This window comes from Penaeus japonicus, unplaced genomic scaffold (genome assembly GCF_977035675.1).
Source record: "Penaeus japonicus unplaced genomic scaffold, GWHDUDI00000001_assembly GWHDUDI00000024, whole genome shotgun sequence".
Classification (NCBI taxonomy): Eukaryota; Metazoa; Arthropoda; class Malacostraca; order Decapoda; family Penaeidae; genus Penaeus; species Penaeus japonicus.
The window spans coordinates 12,673,661-12,686,160 of NW_028234426.1; the positions used below are offsets into that span (position 1 = coordinate 12,673,661).

The 12,500-nt window shown below is 38.6% G+C and overlaps 1 protein-coding gene across 1 annotated transcript in view; it reads left to right on the forward strand.

Annotated features, from left to right (window-relative positions):
• The first annotated feature begins 8,381 nt into the window (after positions 1 to 8,381).
• Positions 8,382 to 12,500, forward strand: part of LOC122248421 (uncharacterized) — a 26,697-nt gene continuing 22,578 nt past the window's right edge. Inside the window, exons 1-4 of the mRNA XM_043008442.2 lie at positions 8,382 to 8,514; positions 10,917 to 11,049; positions 11,606 to 11,790; positions 12,157 to 12,230. Coding sequence (XP_042864376.2) covers positions 10,935 to 11,049; positions 11,606 to 11,790; positions 12,157 to 12,230 — 374 coding nt within the window. The 5' untranslated portion in view covers positions 8,382 to 8,514; positions 10,917 to 10,934. The remainder of the gene's footprint in view (positions 8,515 to 10,916; positions 11,050 to 11,605; positions 11,791 to 12,156; positions 12,231 to 12,500) is intronic.

Here is a 12,500-nt window from a genome sequence, read left to right on the forward strand (position 1 = left end):
TCCAGCCCCCTCGCGCTCTCGAGGTCTCGCTCTATCTCGCCTCCGCCCCCCCGCTCGCGCCTCTCTCCCCCGCGCGCGCCGCTCGCCTCGCGCGCTGCGCTCGCTCCCTCCCTCTCGCTCGTCGCTGCAGCCATCTATCTCGCGCTCGCGCGCGCTCTCGCTCGCGCGCGTCTCTAGCGCGCCTCGCGCTCGCGCTGCGCGCGTCTCCCACCCTCTCTCGCGCTCGCGCTCGCCTCTCCTCGCAACGCTGCTCGCTGCCCCCCTCCTCTTCTCTCTCTCGCTCGCGCTCGCTCGCTCTCTCGCCCCGTCTCTCTCCTCTGCTCCTCTCGCGACGACCTTTTCTTCGCGCGCTCGCGCTCGCTCTATCTCTCTCTCGCTCGCTCTCTCTCGCTCGCGGCTGCTCTCGCCGTCTGCTCTCGCGCTCTCTCTCTCTCGCTCTCTTTCCTTCTCTCACCCGCGCTCTCTCTCGCTCTGCTCTTCTTTCTTGCTAGTTCTTTCTCTCTCGCCCCTCTCTCCTCTCTCGCGCTCGTCTCAGAGAGCGCGCTTATCTCTCGCTCTCGCATAGCCTTCATCTCTCTCTCTCGCTCTCTCTCTCTCCCTCTTTTTTCCTCGTATCTTTTTGTTCGCCCTCTCTCTCTCCTCTCTCTCTTCTCCTCGCTCTCGCTCTCTCTTCTCTCGCGTGCAAACCTCTACAGCCTCACCCCCCTCCCCACATTTCAGTGACCATCCCCGCAAACTGTAACCATCCCCTTTCATGCTTGTTTGGTGTACCACCCGATATACCACACGCCCCAACTCCATAACACCCCTAACAAACCACAGCCCTCGTCACCCCCTGATCAACCAGACAGACACCCCACCGCATCGCAATACCACTCTAATAAGCGAAACTCACACCAATCAGCTCTCATCTATCAAACTCAAATTCAGACTCACTCTATCTCTCACAACACTATAAATAACATCACAAAATAAATACAAATATCCCAGCGCGAGAGAGATAAACAAATAATCAAAACATCTCCAAAATGTGTAACGACACTCCCTGTCACAAGCCCACTCTGCACTACTACAATCTCTAAAAATAATATAAATCTACAACACACACACATCAAAACACTAAATCACTACCACACTCACAAAATCATAGCACACTCATCACACACTACACTCTCACACACACAACAACACACGTCACACACACCCTATACACCCCCCCCCCACCACCCATGCACCACCCCCCCAGCCCCACACACTCCCGACCACCCCCCCACCCCCCCCCCCACCCACCTCCCGACCCACACACACACCACCAGCCACACCCCACACCCACCCCAGACTATACTCATCACAAAATCTATCTAAAAACACACTATAACATAATCAAAATAATCACTCAAACAATCCCCACACCCACACACACCCACCCACCCCCCCCCAAAAATATCTCATAAAATCAACACACACTACTAACACACTCACCTCACAAACAATCATATACCAACAACCTTCACATAAACATTAAATATCGTCAGATATTGCCTTTGATAACTTTAACACGCACCCGCCCACAATCAAACATCTATCTAAATCATCACACTATATAAAAACACACAAACACTATGTCTCACATAACAAGAACAAAAAATATATAGACAATATACCGTAATATATATACAAACACTCAAACACACCTATAAAACAAAAACACACTCACTCTCCACAAACACACTCTCACTCACTCACCACACACACTACCATGTCTCCACGACTACCCAGCCCTTCGCACGCAGACATACCGGAACAACTCTCACCGCCCCTTCCATAACGCCCCCCAATGAGTGACCGCACCTCCTCATGGCCCTGGCAGAGCGGGGCATACGCAACACACAATTATTGCTCATGTCAGTAAAGACCAAGACCGAAAAAACCAAAAAACAGAAACGCCTATCGAAAGAAAACGTTTCACTGAGATTAAAAGGAGAAGGGGACGGAAGGGAGAAAATGTTATATATTGGTTCACTTTTATAAATAGGCGTACGTACTCGCTGCATCTGATTTGGTTTCTGTGGATCCAGTTGGAGTCTCTGGACCCAGTATGTGTGTGTGTGTTTGTGTGTGTATCTTTCTATATAAGCGTGCGTGTGTGTATTTGTGTGTGTGTGTGATATAAACATACACACATGCATACTAAAATCTATTAGTATATGGTTTGGATATTTATCTAGTTAGATATATATCTATTTATATATTTGTATATAGATTATATATTATGCTACACCACACACCACACACACACACACAATACACGCTCACACCACACCTCACACACACACACATATATATAGATATATATATATATATATATATAATAATATATCTATATATTTATATATATGTGTGTGTGTGTTGTGTGTGTATAATAGATATATTTATTTTATATATCTTTATATATATATATATATAAATATATATATAATATATATACACACACACAAAATACACACGCACACACACCACACACACACACCACACACACTCATACAACTCACACACAACACTCCTCAACACACAAACACAACATCAAATATTTATATATATATATTTATATATCTATATATATATAGGATATATATATAGATGTCTATATATATGTATATATATATTTGTATATATAAATATATATGTATAATATATATTAAATATATATTTTATATATATTCTATATATTTATATATTATTATTTGTATTATATATAAACACACACATTTTTTATATATATATTATAGATATATATATATAATATATATATATGATATTATATATAGATATATATATATATATCTATACACTACACACACACACACAAACACATGTTATGTACCCATGTACACACACACACACACAACACACACACACAACCACTCACACACACACCACACACATATTATTATATAGTTATATATATATATTTATATATATTTATATATTATTTTATTTATATATATATACACACCCACACACACACACACACACTCATTACTCACACACACAACACACACACACACACATACCTCACAGTTACACACATTATATGTATAAATATATATATATATATATATATATTCGGATATATATATATATATGTATTTATTTTATATAATATATATTTATATATATGTATATATGTAATATATATACATTACATATACATATATATATATTATGTATATATAATTATATTATATATATATATATATATATATATATATATATATATATATATATATATGTATGTATGTATGTATGTATCTATGTATGTGTGTGTGTGATGGTAGTGATTAGAATAACAGTGATAGTAATAATACTAGCAATAGTAATGGGAATGTTATAAGAATTGTTACAAGGCAAGGATAACTATCATGATAATAACATTAGTAACAATAAATACTGTATTAGACACACGATTGAAATGTAAATGGATAATAAGATAATGATAACGACTACACACACAGATCACAGTATAATCAATAACCATATTTCAATTTGCAGCAAATAATGATAATAACAACAAAGATTAGAATAATAATGATAATGCTAACGGTAACAATAACGACAATAATAATAAAACTAATAAAAAATAACAATGACAACAATAAAATCAAAGCCCATCTAGGCCATAAACCAGAGTCGCCCGGGTGGAGTCTGCCATTGCAAAGCTCACCGAACTGCTTATAACTGACGAATGCCATAATCTGGACTGCCACGGTGCCAGATCTACTCCTACAGCTGATGTTATTCTAGTTACACGGGCTTCCAGCCAATATCCTTCCGCTCACTCAAAATTATCTTGATATCTATTAATATCTAGCTATGCAACCGAGATTGGAATCATTATTAATACGGAGAGGTAACCGAATTCAATTAATACTTTTTTTTATAGTTATGTTGTGATAACATTATGTGATATATTGACTATATGTTATATTCATGTCTTCTTGGTTTGTTGTGTCGTTTTTACTGACAGTGTCCTGACTCTTTTGTCTAAGTACACAATCCAACATATGTTGCTTGAGAAATTGAGAACCGCGAAGGAACGTACAATGCATGCAACTGGCTTAACACACCGCACTGACTATGCATGAAGTATGCATGAGGCCACATCAGCTAAAACGTAACTCATGATACCTGTCTGGTACCTCTAAACATTTATTACCCAAATGATAAATTTGGTGACCACGTGTCGAGAAAGAGAGAGAGAGAGAGAGAGAGCGGGATGAGATGGCGGAGAGAGGAGGGAGAGAGAGGAGAAGAGAGAAGAGAGAGAGGAGGAGGAGAGAGAGAGAGAGAGTGAAGAAGAGAGAGAGAGAGAGAGAGAGAGAGAGAGAGAGAGAGAGAGAGAGAGAGAGAGAGAGAGAGAAACAAAAAAACATCACAGGATATGGAAATCCCCTAAAAGGATAGGATACTGCACACATGAAACCAAGCACGAGTTAAAGGTATAAGCTTGGAAGATTTACTTAAGTGTCGCACCTGTTAGAATTACGTCAAAATTTCTTTTGCTTCCCGACTGAGTTAATTATTTAAAAAAATAACATGAGTTTAATGTCTTTCATCTGCAGACAACTATAATGGAAAGGTCCTTATTATCATTATCATTCTTATATTTTTCATTACAATAATCACTTTTACTATCACTTTCTTAATTGTTATTACATTCCTTACTCTTATTGTCGTGAATAATTGTCATTCATATAATAGTCATCATCATATTAATAATAACAATAACGATCATAATAATGATAATATTTATGATAATAATAATAACAACAATAATGATAATAATGATGATAAAAAAAAATATCTACAATGAGAACAAAAACAGCAATAATATCACAAATATAATGTTAAGGAGAACCATGATAATAACAATAAAAATAGTAATGATAATAATATCATCTACAATAATAATAGTAGTATCAAGGACAGCAACAGCAATAACACTATCAGTATAATTATTACAATTATCAGTGTTATTTCTTTATTCTTATTGGTAAAAATAATGGTTACAATAAAAGCTAAACATGGTGGACTTACCTTCAGTGTTCATTTAGCGACCATTTATTTAATACTTTTTCTCCGTTGACTAACAAATATCTTGTAAAAGACTGTATTTCATTTAATGCACAGATGAACCTTACTGGCGCCGAGGTAGAGAACATCTGACGGGCAAAAGTTATTTAAATTTGATGAAAAGCAGCACAGACAAACGTACGTACACATACACATTTGCTCGTTGCACCTGTACATCTTGCATATCTGGCGAATCTCATTTTCATTTTCCGAGAAATTCTGAGTTTATAGATATAACAGAATATATGATATTGTAGTCTCTAGCATTACAAAAATAGATCTATGTTTTTTACTGTTTCGGGATCTCTATTTTCATATTTATTTTGTTTCTTTTTTGTCATGGTTTTGTTATTTTAAGAAAGTATGTGAATAGCAATCGAACACACTCATTAAAATAGGTACCCACATAATCAATTTATGGATAAATTCATTTCATGAATATTTTAAGATGCAATTATTTTATTAACTCATATGAAGACGTGGTTCCCAGTTCTGTGGCGTGGCTGCTTGCACTGCTGCCTCTTCTTCCTCTTTCTGCTTTCTTGTCCTTTTCTTTCTCCTCTTTTGTTTCTCTTTCTTTTCTGTCCATTCTCTCTTTCTTTCTTCTTGACTGTTTGCATTGCTGGACTATGTCTTTTCTTGCTCTCTGCCTTCATTCTTCCTTGCTTGCTGTCTCTTTTTTATTTGACCGCTTAAAGCGTTGACTCTTGTATTGTCGAGCTTTCTCGTCTTTCTTTTTATTATTTCTTGTTATCTCTCGTTCTCCTCTTTCTTTCTTTCTTTCTTGTTATCTCTCGTTCTCTTCTTCTTTCTTTCCTGTTATCTGTCGTTCTCTTCTTCGTCTTCTTTCTTCATTTGACTACTTATATAGCTGCTTGCAGATTGACGGATTAGCTTACTGGTATCCTTCCCTGAGGTTCAAAGTGGCGAAGAGAGAAAGTGATCTGTGAATCTCAATAGTCTCTAGCTGGAAAAACAAAAACAAATGAACATCTCTTTGGGTGGGGGGGGGGGGGGGCGTGGTACAAAAAAAAAAAAAAAACAAAAAAAACAAAAAAAAAAAAAAAAAAAAAAACGGCACTTAACCAATTAACTTTGTGACCCAATAAGAGGCAGAGGCTACGGATCATAAGACGCAACAGGGCATGCATAGGGCTTCTTAATATCTCATATTTTCACAATGCTCCTTTTGCCTGCTTATACATGGTTCGGGGTCTTGAATGACTCCCTCCCTAGATTTTTTTTTTTGTGTGACTCGAGGAGAAGGTAAGATCGTGGACCTACAGTGCACGCCTAAGCCCACTGGGATGAATAACCCGCTGTGTTGCTTCCCCTAGGATTGCTCCTATCAAATCACGGCAATGCTGAACGAGATTTACTTCTGGAAATTGTTCATAATAACATTAATAAGTGTGTTTTCTTCACCCAACTAAAACACTCTCTCCCCAAACCTTCACAAAATGGCCCACGGCACCTTTAATCACTGGATTTGGTATTAGTGAATGGTACTGAATTATTCTACAATTTCGCCATGTCTTCTGGAGATGATACACACCTTAGCCGTGGTGTCTAAGCCCATCCTTAGATCCAAGATTGGTTCACTCCTTTGGATATCTGAAACGAAGCTGATCACTGAAGCTTTCTAAATCCGCCATTCATTCTTCATCTACCTTAACTTGAAATTACTGTTGATTGAAGTCCCATAAGTTTGGGGGAACATGTGCAACAAAATATTGCGTCATTCTGCAACAAGAGATCTTGATTGTCTGTTGCTCGTGTGGAAAGAGAAGAAACAGAAGCGACAGTAGCAAAAGTAAGGGCGAATCTTTTTATACATCCTTTTAGAATAACCATCACCGTGGTCTGTGGATTTCGAAAATTATTTAGAACGTTCATGCATGGCCCTTACGAAGGATTTAACTATACCGGCATGCACGCTCAGAGACCTTGCCGTCTCTGAGCGGTTGGGATTTGTTTACACATCGTCCAACGCCATGGCCACTGAGGACACGCCCACAAGCCTAAAGTTTAAAGATTCATAAAAATTGAATAAACCTGACTCTCCTTCTGAGTCAAATTGGTTACTCCTACACCGACTACAACGCAAGCCTAACGGGCGTTCTAGAGACACCCTGCCAGTATCATTCCTATTTCCGATGGCGGTCATGCTAATATGGTGAAGGAATTCTACAACATGACCACGTAAACGAGTAGCCGCCGGGTATAAATATACGCCAGTAACACCAAACCAATATTTAAACTTTCCTTGTTGTCTGTGTGTGTGTGTGTGTGTGTGTGTGTGTGTGTGTGTGTGTGTGTGTGTGTGTGTGTGTGTGTGTGTGCGTGTGCATGTGTGTCCGTGCGTGCAGCAGGCTACTGGCCAAATAACTTAAGGCACCCGGACCTGACCTATTTTTAAATGTCCCACAGTCCCCATTACAAAGAAAAAAAAAAACGTAGTCAGGTGTAAATATTTTTCATAATCACATCAGTATATTCTAAAAGCTCAATAATGCACATTATTTCGCATGTCGGCCAGGTAATGATGCCAAAACTTAGAAAAAATCACATCAACACCGGACTGCCTACGACTGGAAAAAAGGTATTTATTAGTATATTTATCTATGTCATAATACATTGATGTGTTTCTGATTTTGCAATTTATCCATTATTTTTTTTTTGTCCACAAAGATAAGATTAATAACTTTTGAAAGAAATACGAACTGAAAAAAAAGAAAATTATAGAATACCGAAATATGTTTTACGTTTAAGGTGAATTAGAGACAGTGCACCAGGTTTAATCTTTCCCTGTTTTATCATCCCAACTTCTAATACGTAGAAAGACTTTAATTATCTTATCTGCTAGATCTAAGTCACCCTTATTATTAACATCATCATTGTGTTATGATGTGCAGCTGTAGATAAGTAAAGAGAGTATTGTTTCACCTTTCTTTATGAAGTGGCTGCTTTTGTGGTTAGATATATGTTGAGGACTGTGGAAAACTGTTTTAAGTTGGTTTAAGAATGTAATGAATATGGCTGTCTAATTATAAAGATATCCAGGAATGATTATGAAGTAACCCTCCTAAACGTGATGGAAAATACAACAAAACTTACGAATGAGAGACAACAGCATTCCAAACATTATACTTATTGCAAAGCATTTAACCCTTTCGCTTATTCGAATTTCCCGGCACATAGATGCAGTTTCAATCCCTCGCTTGTGATTGGCTGAGCGGTCCCTCAGTCGACCAATCACAGTCCGGCCCTTAACTGGACGATTTACTTTGATGTTTTGGCTAAGGAGACTGCCATGAGGAAACATACAGACTAAGGGCAGAAAAAAGGAGTAATTCCTCTGTCGCACGAGTGGCTACGAAGGTAAGAGACTAGTTTTGATATAGAGATGAGTTAGGGCGAGATATGGAGGGAGATTAAGCAGGCGAGAGGAGAGAAATGGCGAAGGGTTTTTGGCCATCTTCTTGAGCCTCGACATAACCTCTGTATTTACCTTTCTTCGGGTCAGGTAAGCCGTTAAATTGGTATCTAATCGTAGGACAGATTAAACTTAATTGGAACGTGGATCTCTCGGGACTCCACTATGACCCGTCTCCGCTAAAGATAGATGCCGAGGGTTCTCTTTTTTTCGTAATACACAGATGGCCCATTTCGCAACAGAATGAGGATTTCCTACAGTTTTCGGTGTATTGCAGGCGAATCTAAGTAATGTTGCCTTCACTGACTGTTTGTACTTAATCCTCGACCTCTAACTCCCTACCTCCAGTGCACCAACCCCCAGCCATTGCCATTGCAGGGGCTGGGGGTTAGACCAAGACCTTGCAGAGAATGTCCCACTTAGGCTAAGTGTTAGGAGGACACACCCATGTCTCTGCCCCTTGGTGCTCCCTTAGCCACAGGACCGCAGCCTCTTTACCCGCTGGTGCTGTGGCATAGGCCCGTGGATCTCTATCACGTACATTCTCGGGAGATAGAGCTCTTAGGATACCCGGGGGAGTTATTGGTGACTGAGGAACGTGTTCGTGGTCTGTTGTGCTAGGATGGACAGGGTTTTGGAGGGGTTTTGGCCGTAGCTAAAGCGCAGAATGCATGGAGAAAGTAGTAGTGCTTTTATTACAGATCACACCAAGATTCAAGTGAGTTTGGATAGACCACAGGATAGGTATTCTGATCGGTAGGCTTGCATAAACCTAGAATAAAAGAGTAAATTCAGGTCATTATTCAGAAAACATTTGCTTCAGGGATACTAAACAATTTGGTACTGATGGACTGCTTAGAATGTGTTACCTTCACAAGTAGTCATGTTAGTAACTTTAATGATGGTAATTTTAGTTTGAAAGTACCTCAGTGGCCTCTGACCTTGTTGGCACCTTTGGGAAGATGGAGCTTATTCCTTATAATTGTTCCTTGCAATTTGTTGGTAAGGAATCAGTTCATGCTCTATCTTGCCAGAATATTCATGGTGGAGGTTTGTTGGTTGTCGGGCCCTATGTCGTAGATGTAGTTGTTTTTTGCAGACTGAAGCTGCTATTTCAGATCAGTAGACATTGTAAGTAGTTCAGAGATTCCAGATTTGTTAGTGATGGCAACTGTCACATATATAGTGTAGATGAGGATGATTTTCCCACTGCTTGTCACCAGTGTAATAGGTTTTGCCAGTATACTACTGGTGGTGAGGACTAAGGTTTTTGCAGATTTTGACGTTTTATTGGTGCATGATGCACAGATGATGGGCATGGAAGGATGGGAAGAGTGTAGCTTCTTGCCATGCCTTTGAAGGCGAGTGGTCAAGAGTCTGCATGAGGCTATGTGTTCTCTTTTGAGAGGTGGTCTCTTGAAGTGATTCTAGACTAGACTAACAGAGGCATAGCATAACTTTGTAATGAAGTACATAGCAACACAAATATAGTTCAAATTACATTCACAGTAAAAGTGGTTAAGGGGGGGGGGGCGAGGCTGTTTGCCAGAGGTAACCTTTATATATGGCCTGAGGAACAAGGGGAAAAGGATAGATAAGGGATAAGGAATATTGATGCAAATAATGTTCATATACTATGATTTAATGCATTGCAAGCATCATTTTCAGTATAGGTAAGTTATACTTTGTATGTGAGATACTGAGAATGATATAAAATTTGGTATAGGAACGCTTTGATGGATTGTGGTCAGTTTTGAAAAAAAGGTACTCTCTTGATCAGGGTTGATGAGGGGAGACAGGAACCCAAACTGCTAAATATATTTGTGTTGAGGTGGTTACAGTATAAAGAAATGAAAATGACAATCACTGACGTATAAATTAGTCTGCAGAGTTGAATGATAATGATGCTATTAGATATGAAAGGTTGCAACATCAGTGTCCTGCAGTCCATATGCAATTAAGTCCACATGCTTGCTCTGTGGCAGAAGGGGATCCAAGGGAATAATATGCTGGCTAGGGTTAACTTCAGGCACTCACTTCTATACATTTGCAGACTTGAAGGATAAGTGAATGGTTAGATATTCAGTCATGATGTCATTGAAAGAAGCTCTATCTCTTCATAATACATCTGCTGGAGGTTTGTTGATCTTGGCCATATCACTGATAGATGAAGAGGCCTTTTATTGGTCAGTGGTGGATGTACTGGTGAACTTGTAAAGATTGAACGTTATTTTGATGTTAATGCAAAAACTGTAGAGGATGAATGACAGGTTGGTTCCTGTGGATCTTTCATTAAGGTAAATGACCATTTATCTGTGTGAGATGCTCATGAAATCCTTATTTTCAGGCAGTGTGTATATCCAGAATGCGTGTCGTGGGGTTGGTGTCTGGTGGGAAGGACAGCTGCTATAACCTCCTGCAGTGTGTTGCAGCTGGACATCAGATTGTGGCACTGGCCAATTTAGCTCCTGGCCATGGAGGCAAGTCTTCATAGTCTTTATGTGTGCTCCTTTGCTTAGCAATGTTCCATTTTACATCTGCATTAAAATTTAGGTGGGTACGGTTTATCATGCACTTTGTAAATTTTTGAATGAAATTGAGAGAAATTGTTACATATTTTAGTTTAGACCCAGTGTTTGAAAACTTATCAGATATCTTTTCTATTGAGTTGATAAATCTCTCTTAATCCTCCTGTCAGTCAAACTTGGGTATTATCTTCTCATAAACCTAACATAACTGTGCCGTTACAGTTATATATGAAGAAAGATTAGCATTTTAGTTTATGCCTAAGTCATGATCTATAGTGATACATATTCCTCAATTTCTCAATGTATGTATTGATATTTTCCCATGCTTCCCTTACTTCATTTTACATAAAATGTTTGCTTCATTTTGGTTCTTTGGTCCTTCTATTATATCCATTTAGCCCTCTTAATCTCTCTTCCTTTCTTTTATAGCATATTTGGTATTTCACATTACTCTTCCTACCTAATAGACAGTGAAAGACCTTTAACCCCCTTGTGTATGCGATTCCAGATGAGTTGGACAGTTACATGTACCAGAGTGTGGGACACATGGGAGTGGCCATGTATGCGGAGGCGGTGGGTGTGCCGCTCTACCGACGCATCATACAGGGCTCCTCCATCACCACCACCAAGACTTACAACCCAACGGAGGGGGACGAAGTGGAGGATCTCTACTTGCTCTTGAAGGAAGTTCAGGTATGGAGGACGACTGGATTTGAGGCTTGGGTGAAGGAACGAGCAATAATTTCTTTACAATTTCCTTTCCTTTTTAATGGCTTTGCATTAAAGTTGATAGGTGAGTCATAGAAAATTGAAAAAAAAATTAAATTATATGTTTTTGTAGATGTTAGATGTAATCTCTATTTTGAGTTGATTGAACGTATTCATAGATTTTGTCTTTCTGCTTTTGCATCTATGAAAAAAGAGAAAAATGTTAGAGATTTTAGATTCATGAAAATAATTTAGTATTTTAGAAACACAATAGGAGCATCATGCCATGCTAAAAGACCAGTGTCATTCGATTTGTGCTGCTTCTATTCATCATTTTATTTATTTTTCTAGGAAAAATGTTCAATTGAAGCAGTGAGTGTTGGTGCAGTTTTGTCAGATTACCAGAGAATACGTGTGGAAAATGTGTAAGTAAAATTTGGTCACAGTGATTGGTGGTATATTTTTTATTATCTTCACATAGCCTGATTGTTCATAAGAAATATGTTGTTTGAGAGAACAGGATAAAAAAGTCTTACTGATATATTATAACTAGATAACATTATTTAAGTAGTTTGTGTGTACAGAGAGTGCGTATGTTTAAAAGTAAGTGTGGGAATGTACAAGTATAAATGGATGTTATAGAGACAAACAAAAAGATTGAGACAGTTACACAAAAATAATTTTCACTCAAGTAT